Raw genomic sequence first — 22,120 nt, 5'->3', positions numbered from 1 at the left:
TATATATATTTTTTTGGGGGGCAGGGGGTGCAAAACATATGTCTTGGGGCTTGTGCCACTGCTGAGTTAAAATCCAGCAGTATAAAGACTGTCATTTAAAATGCCATGATAACATAATAGGAAAGTGGTGTTTTTTTTTACAAAAATAATGCAGTGTGTAAATAAAGCCGTAGTCTTGCAATTTGGAAAATTAAAACTTGTCAACCAAGCCTTCTGTCAGAGAGTTACTCATCAACTTAGTCTTGACTGAATGGATATGATATTTCTATGATACGGTTCCGCTTCTCTTCGTAAAGACATAAAAATTCATGTCTGTGTGATTCTTAGGGTTTCCCTATAAATATCAGATTGTCTGCGGATCCCATTAAAATGAACATATGCCGTAGTGCTAAAGTGATGCAAACATTTCCATCTCTTGCAGCCCACATATCCCTTTCAGCAGTATTTTTCTGCTTTCCATTCACCTGCACATACATCTCATCATCATACACTCAACTTTATATTTTGCAATACAAGAAGTCATCCACATAAGCAGTTCTCACCTATGGAGATCCAGGAGCCCCTGGCTAGCTGAAGCCCTTCCTATGCCCATGTATGGAGCAGAGAGAGGCTTGTATTGTGGAGGTAGAGGATGTGGCTGAGCTCAGATTCTCTCCCTCATTGCAGCAATCAACTCCATCCAGTGCTCCACACTGCTCCAGTCTCCTCCAGCATCCAGCCTGCAACAGGTAACCAGCTCTCCTGCATGCCCAGCACCCCCAACCCCAAGCCCCCTATTCCTGATAGACCCTAAAAGCTGCTACTATCAATAGTCTCTTATTTATCAAACACTCATTAACTTTCAACAACATTGATACATTGTTGCAAGCATTAGGAAATATCATGGATATGGCTCTGGATTTGATGCTAACTTCTATAAAGATTTCCTAAAAGTTTGCTGATGATCATTATATTGCAGTTTAATATGAAATAAGTGACCAAAACTAATGATGTTAACTGCACCTATTCTAATGAATTGCAAATAGGATCATTTGTTGCAAAGGATGAAAGTGATCTGTCTGCCTGGTATATATGTCATATATGTGTATATGTCAGTTCATTCAAGTCCTATTAATTCTCAGAATGTTGCAGCAGGCAAAGGGTTAAGTGCTGTCAAAGTCCTATTAACCCTTTGCCTGCTGCAACATTCTGAGAATTAAGTGCTGTCAGATCTCTGATGTGGCTTTATTATAATGGAAACGTACCTGACAGCTGAGGTTTTGGCTTTGGTATTTTTAGTGTCTGCTCTAAAAGGGGGTATAGAGCTAAATCGATCAATTGTTTCTTCCCAACATATTGATTTTGGGGATAATGTGACATGTACCTGCAATGCAAAAATGAAAGAAAAAAATATCTACAAATTCAGCTCTGCTACATCTGTGTATATCTTGCTATTAATTGGTGGCTAAAACAAACAGAATCTGTCTGATACAATGTTTTGGCACGCAGGATATAAGATTCCCATGCCAATGGTTCTCAAATTTTAATTGGGGAGAATTAATCACAATCTCTGGACTGAAGTCTTCGCTCCAGAGCTCAGCACCATAGTCGTGCGGTGACGACCCCCATTGAGATAAACGTGAATATGTCTCTGCCAAACTTTTCTGTTGATGGTGATTCATGCCTTTTGATATTTTTTGTGTATAATTGATCATTTCCTTTCCTTGTTTCCATGAAAGAGTCGGGGATCAGAATGAGAGTTGTAGTCTTGGTTTACTTTCGATTGATGGAGCGTAGTTAATTAATTGCATTGTGTTTGTTGTGTCGTTCTATATGACATATTCAGATCTGCTGCATCTGTATTGTGTGTTCCTGGCGGCACCAGCTGAGAAGGAAAGCTGGCAGGATCGTTTATTATGAAGCTGGAGCAGCTTTTCAGGAAAATAATGAATGTATTGAGCTTGTATTAAAGTAATGGAATAAACTCTCTTCAAAATCAAGAAACTTAAAGGGGCTCTCCGGTGCCGATCACTTCTGCATAGGAGGTGAGAACTGATGACTTTATCCTGTTCTTTAGAATAGAACATGATACCTGATGAAGGATAGAGACCACATATTATATCAAGCCAAGCAACATCTGGCCATAACAATTGTATTATTTATGTATTTTACTTATATAGCGCCATTAATTCCACAGCGCTTTACTGACATTATGACTGCTGTCCCCATTGGGGTCACAATCTACATTCCCTATCAGTATGTAGTGTAGGAGGAAACCCACACAAACATGAAAAGAGCATACAAACTCCTTGCAGATGTTGTCCTTGGTGGGATTTGAACCCAGGACCCCAATGCTGCAAAGCTGCAGCGCTAACCACTGAGCCACCATGCTGCCCAACTGGATCCTCACACTGGCCTCTAAGCATACGCTCTCACATACAAATTCTGTGTTCTGGTTTTCGCCGGAGCAAATCCGCAACAAAATCTGCATGCGTTTCCATGTCGATTTTTTTTTTGCGTAAAAATCTACAGAGTTAAAATTTCCGCTGCTGAATTGAAATTTGGTCTTTTCTTTGCTGCTAATATCGCTGTGGATTTTCTGCCCACATATCTCGATGGCAAAATCCATACCGGATCCCTACAAAGCGCAGCAAAACTGCACCTAGTTTTTGCAGTAGTTTTATAATGCAGTTTTTGGCTACATGGCTTGGACATTGTGCTGAGAGCCACATAAGACAAAATGCTACATTTCCGAACATTGTAAGCGCCCATGCAGCCGTACGTGGATTTCGGTATGATCACGGTCCAAAATGCACGGACTGGCCATGAGTCTCCCGAACTGAGCATGACCGCCTCAGAACTATATGAAGCAGTCATGCCCCAGTCTGGAGACCCACCACCAGTCCGTGCATTATGGTCTGAGATGCACAGACGACTGCATGAGCCCTAAGTCAATTATTTGTGGTCACCTGGAGCAATTGTCCAATTTGTTTCCCTGTATCTAAATAACCCCTGCCAGGGCATAATGGCTTGTTTGCACCCCTCTTGGCACCTTTCACCTGCATAGCAAAACCTTTGTCCCTGAATATTACCTTATCCATCTCAGAGAAAGATTTTTCCGAATGTAGACGACCAAGGAATTCATCAGAGAAGATGACATTTTTGTAATTTTTGCCCCGGTGTTGGAGGCTATTTCTACAGCCCTATAAAGTCAGCACTTCTAGGATGTAGGAATAGCCTCCAACACCGGGGCAAAAATTACAAAAATGTCGTCTTCTCTGATGAATTCCTTGGTCGTCTACATTCGGAAAAATCTTTCTCTGAGATGGATACAGCTATGTAAATCCTCACACTGGCATGATAACCTGCAGTAAAAATGACATTAATGGCTGATGCTTGATAATGCGCTCGTCTTACATTACAGACTTGCATCCTTCACGACATTTGTGAAAATGTCAAGCAAGAATGGTTGTTATCTTTCTAAGAGATTTTGAGTTCTCTCATAGGCTTGGATTTCATTCCAGCATGGTAAGCGTTAATTATACACAGATCTATCCTATCTATTTAAGGTATCCATCTATCTATCTATCTATCATCTATCTACTGTATCTATCATCTATCTACTGTATGTATCTATCTAGTATCTATCTATCATCTATCTACTGTATGTAGGTATATATCTATTTATCTATCATCTATCTACTGTATGTATGTATGTATCTATTTATCTATCATCTATCTACTGTATGTATGTATGTATCTATTATCTATCTATTATCTATATATCTAGTATCTCTCTATCTCTCTATCTATCTATCTATCTATCATCTATCTACTGTATCTATCTATCTATCTATCTATCATCTATCTACTGTGTATGTATGTATCTATTATCTATCTATTATCTATATATCTAGTATCTCTCTATCTCTCTATCTATCTATCATCTATCTACTGTATCTATTTATCTATCATCTATCTACTGTGTGTATCTATCTAGTATCTATCTATCATCTATCTACTGGATGTATGTATGTATCTATTTATCTATCATCTATCTACTGTATGTATGTATCTATAATCTATATATCTAGTATCTCTCTCTCTATCTATTACCTATCTCTCTATTGATCATCATATATCAAATTGATAGGAGTTTTCATCAGTATCTTGGACAGTTGCCTTTTATGACTTTACACGACGGTCAAAAATAAAGAAATCTAAACAGGAATTGTTGCTACTCACACAGGTGGTTGCCTGACACATGGAATCACGTGGGAAGAAAACATTTATACTAATGCATTCATTTAAGGCTCATTGTTTTGGAAAAGTGCAGGCGTCTATCCAGGTGATTTATGCATCTTGGATCTGCCTTGAGGAATGCGAGAGGATTCATTTATTACAATACTGAAGACAATCGGCTAAAGGAATCCGCCTGAATAAGAAAAAATGATTCCACCAGGTTGGCAATGAGGAGAGTGATGAGGATCGGGGAGAGTTATTGGCTATTATGATGGTATTTGGTGATATTATGGGTATATCAGGAAGAGTAAACCTATTTAAAATGTTTCTCTTCATTCCAGAAAGGTTGCCATTATTTTTTAATAGAGTAGAAATCTGCTAATTTGTTGGATTGCCATCATACCAATAAAGGGGTTTAAGAAAAATGTTTAGAATGGCCAGAGCTGAAATAGCAGATACACCATAGACAGGTGGATCCCTCTTCCAGGGGGCAAAAAAAGCACACTTTTTTATTATTCCATGCAAGTTTGGGATTGGCCAATTTATGGCTTTGCAGATTAAACCACCATCAGGATGAATTGAATTGACCTCTGTACTTTGACAGCTTGATCCCATTTGATGGATAAAGGGATTTGCAGATGTCAATAAATTTAAAATTATGTGTGCCCCCCACCAAAAAAAAATCACTCCAAGGTGTCGGCCAGTAGGTGCCTCCCTCCTGTCTAACTTGCTGTCAGCTGCCTGCCGCAATTTCCTGTGACCTGTCCTTAGCAGTAGAAATGCGGACAGAGATTGCTGCGCTCCTGTGCCAAATTGCATACAGGCATACAAGATGCGTGGTCTTACAGATCAAAGTAGGCAAGCCATAGCAGGAACTATTTATGCTAGGAAATGAGGAAGTGCAAGATCCAGAACCCATAGTGCTGGCAGAATGCTAATTTAAAGAGAAACCATTCATTTAAAAAAATGGATGGCGAATTACAGACGATGAGAATCAGTACAGTTTCCTTAATACTAAACTGGCATTTGCACTAAAAACTTTTTTTTGTCATGGATGAATGCAGCAAGACCATGCTATTCCATAGGTTTTGTGTGAAAGAATTTAAAGTAATTTAAAGGCGATCAACTAAACGTGAGCATAAAGCTATCTCTTGTCTGAACTAACAGTTCTTCAGACAGTTATTCTTCCGAATCCTCCCCTTCCTCCAATCACCTTATCCCAAAAGAGGAGGAGTCAGGCAGCGGCTCAGGCAGGTGTCAGGCAGCGGCTCAGGCAGGTGTCGGGCAGCGGCTCAGGCAGGTGTCATGCAGTGGCTCAGGCAGGTGTCAGGCAGCGGCTCAGGCAGGTGTCAAGCAGCGGCTCAGGCAGGTGTCAGGCAGCGGCTCAGGCAGGTTTCAGGCATAGGCTCAGGCAGGAGTCGGGCAGCGGTTCAGGCAGGTGACAGGCAGCGGCTTAGGCAGTTGTCAGGCATAGGCTCAGGCAGGTGTCGGGCAGCGGCTCAGGCAGGTGTCATGCAGTGGCTCAGGCAGGTGTCAAGCAGCGGCTCAGGCAGGTGTCAGGCAGCGGCTCAGGCAGGGGTCAGGCAGCGGCTCAGGCAGGTTTCAGGCATAGGCTCAGGCAGGAGTCAGGCAGCGGCTCAGGCAGGTGACAGGCAGCGGCTCAGGCAGTTGTCAGGCAGCGGCTCTGGCAGGGGGTCAGTCAGTGGCTCAGGTAGGGGTCAGGCAGTGGCTCAGGCAGGTGTCGGGCAACGGCTCAGGCAGGTGTCGGGCAGCGACTCAGGCAGGTGTCGGGCAGCGGCTCAGGCAGGTGTCAGGCAGCGGCTCAAGCAGGTGTCAGGCAGCGGCTAAGGCAGGTGTCAGGCAGCGGCTCAGGCAGGGGTCAGGCAGCGGCTCAGGCAGGGGTCAGGCAGCGGCTCAGGCAAGGGTCAAGCAGCGGCTCAGGTAGGGGTCAGGCAGCGGCTCAGGCAAGTGTCAGGCAGCTGCTTACCCCCTCCATTAGTAACACATCTGCTCAGCCGAACATGCATATGCATGGGGGATCGGAAGGTAAATTATCCTTAAAGTGTAACTATTGTTTCCACAGAATGTCTGTCGACCTCTAGCTCCTCCCCCTCCATAGAATCTTATAAGCACCAACTGTTGTCTCCTAACTGAGTAATTGGAAAACATTTCTTCAGTGAATACAGATTTTACAGAAATGAGAGTAGAAGATCAGTCCAGGAGGAGAAAGAAGCAGATTTCTGTAATAAGATATATTACAAAGTTTCTTTTTTTTTTTTGTCTACTATTCATAAATGAATACGACGATCACTCTTTAAACCTTTGACGTCAGCTTTTTTCCCATGAGAATATAAGGATCTGCTATGCTGCTGGGGTACTTCTCCCTTCACTTCTTTTCGGGATGTAGGAAATGCTAAAATCTATAAATGTTGCAAATACTATCCATAAATCTGTCACTTTGCAGATATTTCCCTGGTGCCAGGATGAACCGGTGCTGCAATCTATTGATATTATAATTGCAGGAGGACTTGCCCTTTTGTAGTAAGTGGTTATTAAAGTAAATTGAGGATGCTCAAATGTCATGGGAAAAGTCACACACAGACTCGGGATTAGGTGGCATCTGCCAGGATCACCCTTCGCTTTCTGACGTATTATTGCGCCACAGTGAATACAACATTGAATATTCGCTCCAATTTCTATTGCAACCTTGGAATAAAGCTCTAGGTAGGTCCTACTATCTATATGGTATTCAGCTCGGGCACCTCTTACCCCTCAATCGTTGTCACTGAAGATGCAACAATTCAGCTTGGATCTCGCTGACCAGAGCGGAAAACACGTGACCTATAGATAATAACTTAAAGGGGATCATCACATATTCAGCCCCTATACTGCCCCCTATAGTTTGCTAGTAGGTTTTTCAAGATGACACTTTCTGAAGTTGGATTAAGCGAGACCAGTTTTTTACATCTACTCTCCTTTTAGGTAAACTCCATTTTCATGTTACTTTGGAAATCCATGTCAGGATGGTTATGTAATCCTGATATTAGGAGGAGCATTTTATGAATCCAGCTAAGGAGTGGGAGAGCTCATCAGTCCAAGTGTATTCAGTTTCAGCCTACCAAGCAGCTGCTTGTCTTGAGCAGTGTAAGATCCCAGCGGGGAGGAGGGACACTGAGGAGCTCCTTCTGTGTGGATGGAGATTCAGCAGCAGGGAGGTGAGACACTGAGGAGCTCAGTCTGGGTGGATGGAGATGCAGCAGAGAGGAGGGACACTTAGGAGCTCAGTCTGGGTGGATGGAGATGCAGCAGAGAGGAGGGACACTTAGGAGCTCAGTCTGGGTGGATGGAGATGCAGCAGAGAGGAGGGACACTTAGGAGCTCAGTCTGGGTGGATGGAGATGCAGCAGAGAGGAGGGACACTTAGGAGCTCAGTCTGGGTGAATGGAGATTCAGCAGAGAGGAGGGACACTTAGGAGCTTAGTCTGGGTGAATGGAGATTCAGCAGAGAGGAGGGACACTTAGGAGCTCAGTCTGGGTGGATGGAGATGCAGCAGAGAGGAGGGACACTTAGGAGCTCAGTCTGGGTGAATGGAGATTCAGCAGAGAGGAGGGACACTTAGGAGCTCAGTCTGGGTGAATGGAAATTTAGCAGCGGTGAGGTGGGACACTGAGGAGCTCAGTCTCAGTGGATGGAGATTCAGCAGCAGGGAGGTGGTACACTGAGGAGCTCAGTCTGGGTGGATGGAGATGCAGCAGGGAGGAGGGACACTTAGGAGCTCAGTCTGGGTGGATGGAGATGCAGCAGAGAGGAGGGACACTTAGGAGCTCAGTCTGGGTGAATGGAGATGCAGCAGAGAGGAGGGATACTTAGGAGCTCAGTCTGGGTGGATGGAGATGCAGCAGAGAGGAGGGACACTTAGGAGCTCAGTCTGGGTGGATGGAGATGCAGCAGAGAGGAGGGACACTTAGGAGCTCAGTCTGGGTGAATGGAGATTCAGCAGAGAGGAGGGACACTTAGGAGCTTAGTCTGGGTGAATGGAGATTCAGCAGAGAGGAGGGACACTTAGGAGCTCAGTCTGGGTGGATGGAGATGCAGCAGAGAGGAGGGACACTTAGGAGCTCAGTCTGGGTGAATGGAAATTTAGCAGCGGTGAGGTGGGACACTGAGGAGCTCAGTCTCAGTGGATGGAGATTCAGCAGCAGGGAGGTGGTACACTGAGGAGCTCAGTCTGGGTGGATGGAGATGTAGCAGGGAGGAGGGACACTTAGGAGCTCAGTCTGGATGGTGAGATGCAGCAGGGAGGTGGGACACTGAGGAGCTCATTCTGAGTGGATGGAGATTCAGCAGCAGGGAGGAGGGACACTTAGGAGCTCAGTCTGGGTGGATGGAGATTTAGCAGCAGGGAGGAGGGACACTGAGAAGCTCAGTCTGGGTGGATGGAGATTCAGCAGAAGGGAGGAGGGACACTTAGGAGCTCAATATAAAGAAAAAAAAAGTGTTTTTTTCTGCTCACCATTAGATGAATTCCTATGGCTTTGGGTGTGGACTCCAGGATGGTGCTCGGATAAAGTGGCTGTGGTAATCAACAAAAAACAGGGATCCAGCAACAGACATCCAAATGAGAATATGAATGTGTGTTAAAACTTCATGTTTATTATAATTCCTTTAAAATCATGCTGTTAAAATTGTAGATCCAGGGGATTATGGGTTTCGAACAAAAATGTCCTTAGTCAAAACCATGTCTTGTGATCAGTACAAAAGCAGGGTTGAATTAAAAAAAAGGAGCGGAAAGGAAGGACACTTAGGAGCTCAGTCTGGGTGAATGGAGATTCAGCAGCTGTGAGGTGGGACACTGAGGAGCTCAGTCTGAGTGGATGGAGATTCAGCAGCAGGGAGGTGGTACACTGAGGAGCCCAGTCTGGGTGGAAGGAGATACAGCAGGGAGGAGGGACACTTAGGAGCTCAGTCTGGATGGTGAGATGCAGCAGGGAGGTGGGACACTGAGGAGCTCATTCTGAGTGGATGGAGATTCAGCAGCAGGGAGGAGGGACACTTAAGAGCTCAGTCTGGGTGGATGGAGATGCAGCAGGGAGGAGGGACACTGAGGAGCTCAGTCTGGGTGGATGGAAATTCAGCAGCAGGGAGGAGGGACACATAGGAGCTCAGTCTGGGTGGACGGAGATGCAGCAGGGAGGAGGGACACTTAGGAGCTCAGTCTGGGTGGATGGAGATTCAGCAGCAGGGAGGTGGTACACTGAGGAGCTCAGTCTGGGTGGATGGAGATGCTGCAGGGAGGAGGGACACTTAGGAGCTCAGTCTGGATGGTGAGATGCAGCAGGGAGGAGGGACACTGAGGAGCTCATTCTGAGTGGATGGAGATTCAGCAGCAGGGAGGAGGGACACTTAGGAGCTAAGTCTGGGTGGATGGAGATGCAGCAGGAAGGAGGGACCCTGAGGAGCTCTGTCTGGGTGGATGGAGATTCAGCAGCAGGGAGGAGGGACACTTAGGAGCTCAGTCTGGGTGGATGGAGATTCAGCAGCAGGGAGGAGGGACACATAGGAGCTCAATCTGGGTGGATGGAGATGTAGCAGGGAGGAGGGACACTTAGGAGCTCAGTCTGGGTGGATGGAGATGCAGCAGGGAGGAGGGACACTAAGGAGCTCCGTCTGGGTGGATGGAGATTCAGCAGCAGGGAGGAGGGACACATAGGAGCTCATTCTGGGTGGATGGAGATGCAGCAGGGAGGAGGGACACTTAGGAGCGCAGTCTGGGTGGATGGAGATGCAGCAGGGAGGAGGGACACTAAGGAGCTCCATCTGGGTGGATGGAGATTCAGCAGGGAGGAGGGACAATGAGGAGCTCCGTCTGGGTGGATGGAGATTCAGCAGCAGGGAGGAGGGACACATAGGAGCTCATTCTGGGTGGATGGAGATGCAGCAGGGAGGAGGGACACTTAGGAGCGCAGTCTGGGTGGATGGAGATGCAGCAGGGAGGAGGGACACTGAGGAGCTCCGTCTGGGTGGATGGAGATTCAGCAGCAGGGAGGAGGGACACATAGGAGCTCATTCTGGGTGGATGGAGATGCAGCAGGGAGGAGGGACACTTAGGAGCTCAGTCTGGGTGGATGGAAATGCAGCAGGGTGGAGGGACACTGAGGAGCTCAGTCAGGGTGGATGGAGATTCAGCAGCAGGGAGGAGGGACACATAGGAGCTCAGTCTGGGTGGATGGAGATGCAGCAGGGAGGAGGGACACTTAGGAGCTCAGTCTGGGTGGATGGAGATGCAGCAGGGAGAAGGGACCCTGAGGAGCTCTGTCTGGGTGGATGGAGATTCAGCAGCAGGGAGGAGGGACATTTAGGAGCTAAGTCTGGGTGGATGGAGATGCAGCAGGGAGGAGGGACCCTGAGGAGCTCTGTCTGGGTGGATGGAGATTCAGCAGCAGGGAGGAGGGACACTGAGGAGCTCAGTCTGGGTGGATGGAGATTCAGCAGCAGGGAGGAGGGACACATAGGAGCTCAATCTGGGTGGATAGAGATGCAGCAGGGAGGAGGGACACTTAGGAGCTCAGTCTGGGTGGATGGAGATGCAGCAGGGAAGAGGGACACTAAGGAGCTCCGTCTGGGTGGATGGAGATTCAGCAGCAGGGAGGAGGGACACATAGGAGCTAAGTCTGGGTGGATGGAGATGCAGCAGGGAGGAGGGACACTTAGGAGCGCAGTCTGGGTGGATGGAGACTCAGCAGCAGGGAGGAGGGACACATAGGGGCTCAGTCTGGGTGGATGGAGATGCAGCAGGGAGGAGGGACACTTAGGAGCTCAGTCTGGGTGGATGGAGATGCATCAGGGTGGAGGGACACTGAGGAGCTCAGTCTGGGTGGATGGAGATTCAGCAGCAGGGAGGAGGGACACTTAGGAGCTCAGTCTGGGTGGATGGAGATGCAGCAGGGAGGAGGGACACTTAGGAGCTCAGTCTGGGTGGATGAAGATTCAGCAGCAGGGAGGAGGGACACTTAGGAGCTCAGTCTGGGTGCATGGAGATTCAGCAGCAGGGAGGAGGGACACATAGGAGCTCAGTCTGGGTGGATGGAGATGCAGCAGGGAGGAGGGACACTTAGGAGCTCAGTCTGGGTGGATGGAGATGCAGCAGGGAGGAGGGACACTGAGGAGCTCAGTCTGGGTGGATGGAGATGCAGCAGGGAGGTGGGACACTGAAGACATCAGCCTGGGCACATAGAGATTCAGCAGCAGGGAGGTGTGATGCTGAGGAGCTCATTCTGGATGGATGGAGATTCAGCAGCAGGGAGGAGGGACACTTAGGAGCTCAGTCTGGGTGGATGGAGATGCAGCATGGAGGAGGGACACTTAGGAGCTCAGTCTGGGTGGATGAAGATTCAGCAGCAGGGAGGAGGGACACTTAGGAGCTCAGTCTGGGTGCATGGAGATTCAGCAGCAGGGAGGAGGGACACATAGTAGCTCAGTCTGGGTGGATGGAGATGCAGCAGGGAGGAGGGACACTTAGGAGCTCAGTCTGGGTGGATGGAGATGCAGCAGGGAGGAGGGACACTGAGGAGCTCAGTCTGGGTGGATGGAGATGCAGCAGGGAGGTGGGACACTGAAGACCTCAGTCTGGGCACATAGAGATTCAGCAGCAGGGAGGTGTGATGCTGAGGAGCTCATTCTGGATGGATGGAGATTCAGCAGCAGGGAGGTGGGACACATAGGAGCTCAGTCTGGATGATGAGATGCAGCAGGGAGGTGGCACACTGAGGAGCTCAGTCTGTGTGGATGGAGATTCAGCATCAGGGAGGTGGGACACTGAGGAGCTCAGTCTGGGTGGATGGCAATGCAGTAGGGAGGTGTGACGCTGATGAGCTCAGCCTAGATGGTGAGATGCAGCAGGGAGGTGGGACATTGAGGAGCTCTCTCTGAGTGGATGGAAATTCAGCAGCAGGGAGGAGGGACACTTAGGAGCTCAGTCTGGGTGGATGGAGATGCAGCAGGGAGGTGGGACATTGAGGAGCTCTCTCTGAGTGGATGGAGATTCAGCAGCAGGGAGGAGGGCCACTTAGGAGCTCAGTCTGGGTGGATGGAGATGCAGCAGGGAGGAGGGACAATGAGGAGTCAGTCAGTTAATGTTTTATAAAGCACAATACAGCCATTCAGACATGGGATTTTCAAACTAAGTATATCACTCTCACCAGGTCTAAGCGATCTATTTAGTAATGTAAGCCATATGTACTGTGAAATCTGATGGCAGATCTGTATATATAATTTATTTTTTTTAATCTGTAGTTGTGTTTTATATATCGCCTGACTGCACATGACATATGCAGAGGCATTCTAAGGCGCAGGTGGAGTGGCATTTATGAATAAGGATCAATTTATAATTTTAAGGAAAAAGCAATTTGAATCAACTGCTTCCTGTATAAAAATTAACACTAGGGATTAGAAGGGAAAGGGGCATCAGGGGTCCGTTAAATTAATGTACATCCAACAGCTAAAGAGGGACCAAAGAGGGTTGGGGTGCATTACCAAACTACCACCTTGGGTTCTTTGATCTTACCCCACCACTGCTCATACTTTTACTATTATTCGATGAAGCTGTTATATTACAGCAGAAATAAAGAAGGGGTTGCTAATCTGTCTGTAGACTTTTGCTGTTTTAATCTGATAGCAGCATCATTTATTGGCAGAGAGCCTGATTCTTTGGGGGTTCCACTTGCTCAGCAGCTTGCTGTAGTTTCAGTACAATCAGTGTTTTATCAGCAGGAGATTCTCACTGCAGGACTAGATGTGGCGTGTAAGCCAGTGCAGCTAATCTGTGTAACCCCACCACCATCACTGATTGGCAGCTGACCATGTACTGTGTACACAGAAAGTTGCCAATCAAGGGTGGGGTTATACACAGCTTAGCATTCTGACCACTTCTATACCTAGAGGAGGGAAAACAGGGATTTTATCAAAAGTGCAGCAAGCATCCCAGTAAGTGACTCATTGCTGGAATCAGGGTCTCTGACCCTACATCATGCCGCTCTCAGATTCCATATAAAAAAAACTGCTGACAGATTCCCTTTAAGGTTTAAAGGGGTTGTTTAACATTTTAAAGATATCTGTTTTTTTCCCCCAAAACAGTGCCAATCTTTACAGTGGCTGGATCTGGTATTGCAGCTAATAATCAAGTGAATGATGCTAAACCTGAGTATGGGGCACAAACCATAGACAAGGCTTGCAATGTTTCTGGGGAGAAAATCCTTCTTTTCTAACCCTGGAAATCCTTTCAATGAGTTAGTGCTGGTGATAACAGGTGATAATCCTAATAATGAACTATTTGCATTTAGGTAAATATTTACATATAAGATAATGTGACTTATAGGAGGCTGATAATGGGTAACATTTCATGTTCTTTACATTCCCCCGGATTGTCCCAGCTGCTTACAGCAGAGGAGCTGCGGTCCATTTACGGTATCTCCTATGATGGTACTTATCATTGTTTGCTGCACAGATACCCGGTATGACAGGCCTCGGGTCAGATGAGGTCAGAAACTGAGTGGAGCATCATACAGGAACTCTGCGCTTGTTATGCATTCGTCTTAAGACTTAAAGGGAAACTCCCTATTTAATAATTTTAAGAAACTATTTTTCCATTCCTAACCCCCTTCCCCCTCATTCACACACATGCTCGACTCAAGTTGGCATTCATATGTTTTCATTAGGTAAAGTGGAGTAAACAGCTGCCGTACATCTCCAGCAGCAGCTTATCGCCATAGAGAAAAAAAGGATGAGGCATGTAAAATTCAACATGCCTGACCAGTTTGTGGGGGCCCCATACACATTAAAATGTCATCCAGAAATGGTAAAATAGTCAGTTTTGGACCATTCTTTACAAATGGTGCAGTTTTAGATTTGTCAAAATTTTCGGAACATACAGTGGGGAAAATAAGTATTTGATTCACTGCCAATTTTTGCAAGTTTTCCCACCTACAAAGAATGGAGAGATCTGTAATTTTTATCGTAGGTACACTTCACCTGTGAGAGACAGATGCTAAAAAAAATCCAGAAAATCACATTGTATGATTTTTACATAACTGGAACTAGAACCTTGATCAGCTGTTATCACGTCCACAAGTTGCAGAATGTGAACAGTGTATTGAGCCTGAACACCACAGTTCTTGAAGTGCTGCAGCCCAGTTACCATTCACTTCAATGGGACTGACTCCATTCAATGTGTACACTAGATCTAATAACCGCTAAATGGTGGGGGTGACTGCTATCAGATCCCCACGTGTGCAATGCTCATGACCTAACCAAAGGATAGGTTACTAATATCATATGCCCAGAGAACCCTGCTAATTCCTAGAAACTTGCAATATTTCAGTTTCAAATAATTTTAAAATTCATTTTTATAAGATTCAAAGATCAATTTTAATAATGAGCTTCAAATTCCCTACACATATATAGGTAAATGCTTATATTTTGTTTGTCTGTAGTCACCACTAGGGGGAGCTCAGGAGTGTACTGCATACTGATATACATTGACCTTAACAATGAAACAGTATGTAGTAAGCTCATAAGCTCCCTCTAGTGGAGGCAGCAGAAAGTGTGGATTTTTTTAAATTTAAATTTGCCTATGTAGAGGTTTTTGAGCTGCCGTACTAGTCAAAAGTTTGAACACACAGTGCTGTTGCAGAGTGTGACATGAATATAATAATAATCTTTATATAGCACTAATATATTCCACAGTGCTTTACATACATTATCGTCACTGTCTCCATTGTGGCTCACAATCTACATTCCCTATCAGTATGTCTTTGGAGTGTGGGAGGAAACCAGAGAACCTGGAGGAAACCCATGCAAACACAGGGAGAACATTCAAACTCCTTGCAGATGTTGTCCTTGGTGGGATTTGAACCCAGGACCCCAGTGCTGCAAGCTTCAGTGCTAACCACTGAGCCACCGTGCCACCCTATGAAGTAGTACTGTTGCAGAATGTGACATGAAGAAGTAGTGCTGTTGCAGAGTGTGACATGAAGAAGAAGTGCTGTTGCAGAGTGTGACATGAAGAAGTAGTGCTGTTGCAGAGTGTGACATGCAGAAGTAGTGCTGTTGCTTTAAAAGCATCCAGCAACTATTAGAAGTAACACAAGCACATGAGACAGGAAGTGTTGTGCTCCAGAAGCACCCAGCAACTAGAGGGGTTAACACAGTCACAGGAGAAGGGGAGTGTTTTAGCAGAGCCCCAGGGGGATTGTGGGGAAGTTGTTTACTGTCTGGCTGGAGCCGAAGAGAAAGGGTGTGTGTTCTGTATCTCACAGAAGCGCCCCTGCAATTGAAAAGGATTCAAGTCAGGAGTGAAGCTAAGCACAGGTCAGGTAGAGTTCCTGAACTAGCAGTGCAGAGTATTGTCAGGCAGAAAGATAAGGACTGGAAGAAATTGTGTCATAGGGATCATCTGCCTCAGCAAATCCTCCTCCCCTCCTCCATCTCACTGTGCTGTAAAGAATGTTGTGTTCATTAATGTGCCTTCGCATTGGAACTGTGCTGTCCTGTACTACTGGGAAGACTGTCAACTGCTGTGCTGCTAAGGAAACTGTACTGTTTGTCAATGGAGCCTGTTGCTCATAAGACTCAACTTGCACTGGCTGTGCGGCTTCTTATTAAATGCTACTGTTCTGCCGTTTATGAGGACTCTTGTCAGGTGTGTCTGGTCCACAAGTGAAAGAACCTACATGTCTGTGACTGAGGGTCAATACCCCTGTGTGCCGGAGAGAAGCTGCAGCACATGGTCTATGGTCGCCCTGAGTAACGGTTCACCCAGGATTCCAAAGAATTCATGTAACCTGTCTCGCCCCTATCTGAACCTAGCCGCGTGCGTGTAACATAAAAGTAGCAAAAAAGAAACACATATGAAAAGAAGAAATTAAGAAACATATGAAACAAACCAGAATATGTGTTAAACCTTAGATATCTCAAAGTAGCTCCTTTTTTACTCTTTACGCACCATTGCCATTCTCTCAAGCAGCTTCATCGGGTCATCTCTTGGAATGGCTTCCATTGAACAGGTGTACCTTCATTTGTGGAATCACCAGCCTTCAGAAAGTGTTTGCGACCACTAGGTATGTTTTTCAGAGGCAGTGTTGGTCACAGTCCCAACAACTGTTAGTTGAATGGCTCTTACCTTATTCTGGCTTAAAACTAAGTAAAGAGAAATATCAGTCTATGATTACATGAAGGTCAGTCAATCTGGAACATTGCTAGAACGTTGACATTATCCGCAAGTGCAATCATGAAAACCATTAATCGCTATGATAAAACTGTCTCTCATGAAGATCGCCCCAGGAAAGGAAAACCAAGAATTACCTTTGCTGCAGAAGATAAGTTCATCAGAGTTACCAGTCTCAGAGACCAAAAACTGACAGCATCTCAGAAATAACAGCCCTCATAAACGATGCACAGACGTCATGTAGCATATGTACCTCAACATTAAATGCCCAGAGGAGACTGCAGCCATGTGACTATAAATGTCTGCTTCCTGCAAAGAAACCACCATTGAGGACAATAAAGAAAAAGAGACTTGTTTGTGCCAAGCAACACAAGGACAGTAGATCGGTGAAAATCTCTTCTCTGGTCTGATGAGTCAAAATTTGAGATTTTTGGTATTTGTGTGGTGCAGAAAAGGTGAGCGGATGGTTTCTCATGTGTGGTACCCCCCGTGAAGCATGGAGGAGGAGGTGTGGGGGTGCTTTGCTGGTGACACTGTTGATGATTTATTCCAAAATCATGGCACACTTATTCAGCATGATGACCTCAGTATTCTGTAGCGACATGTCATCTGTACTCTGATCTGTACTTAGTGTGATCATAATTTGTGCTGCAATAGGAAATTGACCCAAAACACCTCTAGGCAATATATGTGCTATGTGACCAAGAAGGAGAGGGATGGTGGCTGCGTCAGATGACATGGTCTCCACAGTCACCCAACCTGAACTCAACTGAGATGGTTTGGGATGAATTGGACTCAGAGTGGAGGCAAAGCAGCAACAAGTGCTCAGCACCTCTGGGAACGCCTTCACGACTTTTGGAAGCCATTCTATGTGACGACCTGATGAAGCTGCTGGAGAGCATGCTAAGGGGGCGTAAAGCTGTCACAAGACTAAAACGGGGGGACTTTGAAGAATCTAAGGTTTAACACATATCTGCTTGGTTTCCGACCTTTTTCTTTACTCCTTTTACCATATTTGTGCCATCATGGTTTTGCTGCCTTCAGTCTGAATCTGCAATGTGCACATTCAAATAAGAACAAAGAAAACCATTACATGAAAAGGTGTCCAAACCTTTGAGCAGTACTATATACAGTGCTGGCCAAAAGTATTGGCACCCCTGCAATTCTGTCAGATAATACTCAGTTTCTTCCTGAAAATGATTGCAATCACAAATTCTTTGGTATTATTCTCTTCATTTAATTTGCTTGCAAGGAAAAAACACAAAAGAGAATGAAGCAAAAATCAAATCATTGATCATTTCACACAAAACTCCAAAAAAGGGCCGGACAAAAGTATTGGCACCCTCAGCCTAATACTTGGTTGCACAACCTTTAGCCAAAATAACTGCGAACAACCGCTTCCGGTACCCATCAATGAGTTTCTTACAATGCTCTGCTGGAATTGTAGGCCATTCTTCTTTGGCAAACTGCTCCAGGTCCCTGATATTTGAAGGGTGCCTTCTCCAAACTGCCATTTTGAGATCTCTCCACAGGTGTTCTATGGGATTTGGGTCTGGACTCATTGCTGGCCACCTTAGAAGTTTCCAGTGCTTTCTCACAAACCATTTTATAGTGCTATTGGAAGTGTGTTTTGGGTCAATGCCCTGCTGGAAGACCCATGACCTCTGAGGGAGACCCAGCTTTCTCACACTGGGCCCTACATTATGCTGCAAAATTTGTTGGTAGTCTTCAGACTTCATAATGCCATGCACACGGTCAAGCAGTCCAGTGCCAGAGGCAGCAAAGCAACCCCAAAACATCAGGGAACCTCCACCATGTTTGACTGTAGGGACCGTGTTCTTTTCTTTGAATGCCTCTTTTTTTTTCCTGTACACTCTATGTTGATGCTTTTTCCCAAAAAGTTCTACTTTTGTCTCATCTGACCAGAGAACATTCTTCCAAAATGTTTTAGGCTTTCTCAGGTAAGTTTTGGCAAACTCCAGCCTGGCTTTTTTATGTCTCGGGGTAAGAAGTGGGGTCTTCCTGGGTATCCTACCATACAGTCCCTTTTCATTCAGACATCGACGGATAATACGGGTTGACACTGTTGTACCCTCGGACTGCAGGGCAGCTTGAACTTGTTTGGATGTTAGTCGAGGTTCTTTATCCACCATCCGCACAATCTTGCATTGAAATCTCTCGTCAATTTTTCTTTTCCGTCCACATCTAGGGAGGTTAGCCACAGTGCCATGGGCTTTAAACATCTTGATGACACTGCGCACGGAAGACACAGGAACATTCAGGTCTTTGGAGATGGACTTGTAGCCTTGAGATTGCTCATGCTTCCTCACAATTTGGTTTCTCAAGTCCTCAGACAGTTCTTTGGTCTCCTTTCTTTTCTCCATGCTCAATGTGGTACACACAAGGACACAAAGGACACAGGACAGAGGTTGAGTCAACTTTAATCCATGTTAACTGGCTGCCAGTGTGATTTAGTTATTGCCAACACCTGTTAGGTGCCACATGTAAGTTACAGGTACTGTTAATTACACAAATTAGAGAAGCATCACATGATTTTTCAAAGGGTGCCAATACTTTTGTCCACCCCCTTTTTTAGGTTTGGTGTGGAATTATATCCAATTTGGCTTTAGGAAAATTCTTTTTGTGTTTTTTTCATTGAAGACAAATTAAATGAAGATAATAATACCAAAGAATTTGTGATTGCAATCATTTTCAGGAAGAAACTGAGTATTATCTGACAGAATTGCAGGGGTGCCAATACTTTTGGCCAGCACTGTATATATATAAAAAAGCCAAACACTGTAAAAATATTTTAAGAGCTGAAGAAACCTAGGTATTTGTAAGTATTTATTTTAAAAAATTAACAAATCAGTATTCAAAGGAAGATGTTCAACAGGTTTTAGGCCAAATACTTTCTAGAAACAACATGACACTTGCGCTACTATGTTTTTCTCTTGACGTTGCCATTAATCTAGGTTCAATTGTTTCCTCCTAGCAACCAGAAATCTATGTGGCAAATCCTCTGCTACCGAGATACGTCGAGCCTCTGCAAACCAGCACCCATATGGCGGCTGAACTTTTGTCCTTTTTTTATTGCGCTGTCGAAGAGTTTACAGGTTGATACAATTGTTTTCCCCATGTTTGGGTTGACCATTCAGGAGAAAAATCTAATCTGATTGTTAATCTGAAATTGTGCATTTTGGAAGCTAGAACTCAGTACGGCTGAGTGGAGACATTTGGATCACGATGAATCCAGGGATTTGTGATTTGCTTGGTTTTATGCAGCGACATGAAATGTATCATTGCTTTTTGTGCTTCTGTAGTAAACAGCTGGTAGTCACCTGCTCATAACGCATTTGGTTTCAGCATGAATGGACGGCAAACAAGCAAAGGTTACCAGTGGTTCAGTATCTTGTAAACCAAGTCTAAGCCTAGATTGTCTTAGCCGCATCTCTTTATCTCAGTCCATGTATCCTGTTTTGTTAATGGCTTCTAATCCTTTTGAGGGATTTCACAAGTACTTTATTACAGCATCATATACGCCAGAAAAATGAATAAGCTGGTGATTATGTTGTTTTGTGATATCATAAAGTAGGTCACTCGGTAAATTTTAGAGTTCTTCAGACTTGATAGTTTCTACTTTGAAGAAGATCACTCGTAATTAAAGTAGAACTCAAGGGAAATGAGTAATTGCCCGTCAATATCAATACAACTACTTAGAGAAGACCATGTCTGAGTCTTCTCTAGCTGGTTGGACAGCCTAATATTCTAAGTAGAAATTATTCAATTCTTTTTTTATATTGTCTACACATTGTATTACCAGAGGATTGACCATCAATCTGGAAGGGCAGTAGTAGCAGAGACTTATCATTCTACGCTGTGATTCGCATCTGTGCCCAGTAGTTGCACATCCATACAAGATGAGCATCCCACCTTATGACTTCTACCCCCATGATCACACTAGACTTATCCAATACTATACACTGTAGAGAACTCTGTTTAATTTTTTAGAGCTAATATTGTGAGGACAAAGTTGAATTTCTTTCTTTTTCTCTATTTTCTTTCTTCCTCTTTTTTCTTTCATTCTTTTTTTTCTCTCTTTCTCTTTTCTACCTCTCTCTTTTCTTTTTTTTTCTTCTTTTCTCTCTTTCTCTTTTCTAACTTTCTTTCTCTCGTCTTTCTTTCTTTCTTTCTTTATTTCTCTTTTCTTTCTTTCTATTTTCTTTCCTTATCTTTCTCTCTTCTTTCTTTCTCTTTTTTTGTTTCTCTTTCTCTCTTTTCTATCTTTCTTTTTCTTTCTTCCTCTCTTCTGTCTTTCTTTCTTTTCTTTGTTTTGCTCTGTTTCTTTCTCTTTCTTTGTTTCTCTCTTTCTTTCTTTCTTTCTTTGTTTGTTTATTTCTTTCTTTCTCTCTTTCTTTCTTTCTTTCTCTTTCTTTGTTTCTCTTTTTCTCTTCGTTTCTCTTTCTTTCTTTCTCTCTTTTGTTTCTTTCTCTCTTTTGTTTTTTTCTCCTTTGTTTCTTTCTCTTTTTTCTTTCTTTCTTTCTCTCCTTTTTTTCTTTCTTTTTTTCTCTTTCTTTTTATCTCGGAATTCAGCCCTGGACACCGGTACAAACCCCAAAATTTGCAGTTCAGGTTCGCTCATCTCTAGTCAGCATGGCTTTTTTGGTTTTAAAATGCAAAACCTCTTAATTTGTCATTTTTTGCCTGATATTTATTTTGATATGCACAGCGTATCTCGGTCTAGGGGAAGAAAAAACTTTTCAAATCAATTCTTTAATATAGAGCAAGGTATAATCCAACCTACATGACATGCCAAAACATACAGCAAATGCTCGGCTACTGCAGATAACTATAATTTCATGCTTGGCTATATAGGGTGCCAAAACGTTTGTGTTTAGCTACATTAAGTGGCTAATTTTATATACTTATTTATATTTGGTGCTTAGTCTAATATGCTCAGCTACATAAAATGCCTTATGTTATATCCTTAGTTATATGCAGTGCCTAGTGTTACAGTGGGTGCGGAAAGTATTCAGACCCCTTTAAATTTTTCACTCTTTGTTTCATTGCAGCCATTTGGTAAATTCTAAAAAGTTAATTTTTTTCTCATTAATGTACACTCTGCACCCCATCTTGACTGAAAAAAACTGAAAGAAACACTGAAATATCACATGGTCAAACCCTTTGCTCAGTACTGACTAGAAGCAACCTTTTGAGCTAGTACAGCCATGAGTCTTCTTGGGAATGATGCAACAAGTTTATCACACCTGGATTTGGGGATCCTCTGACATTCTTCCTTGCAGATCCTCTCAAGTTCCGTCAGGTTGGATGGTGAACGTTGGTGGACAGCCATTTTAAGGTCTCTCCAGAGATGCTCAATGGGGTTAAGGTCAGGGCTCTGGCTGGGCCAGTCAAGAATGGTCACAGAGTTGTTCTGAAGCCACTCCTTCGTTATTTTAGCTGTGTGCTTAGGGACAATGTCTTGTTGGAAGGTGAACCTTCGGCCAAGTCTGAGGTCCAGAGCACTCTGGAAGAGGTTTTCATCCAGGATATATCTGTGCTTGGCCGCATTCATGTTTCCTTCAATTGCAACCAGTCGTCCTGCCCCTGCAGTTGAAAAACACCCCCATAGCATGATGCTGCCACCACCATGTTTCACTGTTGGGATTGTATTGGGC

General features: G+C 44.6%; 1 protein-coding gene across 2 annotated transcripts in view; it reads left to right on the top strand.

Annotated features, from left to right (window-relative positions):
* Nucleotides 1-575: 575 nt before the first annotated feature.
* The window catches only part of BAIAP3 (BAI1 associated protein 3), a 395,244-nt gene continuing 373,699 nt past the window's right edge, over nucleotides 576-22,120 (top strand). For both annotated transcript variants that reach the window (XM_073648093.1, XM_073648091.1), the window contains exon 1: nucleotides 576-728. In XM_073648093.1, coding sequence (XP_073504194.1) covers nucleotides 595-728 — 134 coding nt within the window. In that variant the 5' untranslated portion in view covers nucleotides 576-594. The remainder of the gene's footprint in view (nucleotides 729-22,120) is intronic.

Source organism: Phyllobates terribilis, unplaced genomic scaffold (assembly GCF_046119375.1).
Source record: "Phyllobates terribilis strain yellow unplaced genomic scaffold, ASM4611937v1 Scaffold_9__5_contigs__length_417890890, whole genome shotgun sequence".
NCBI lineage: Eukaryota > Metazoa > Chordata > Amphibia > Anura > Dendrobatidae > Phyllobates > Phyllobates terribilis.
The sequence above is the reverse complement of the archived record's forward strand: the minus strand, read 5'-3'. Positions and strand labels throughout refer to the sequence as shown.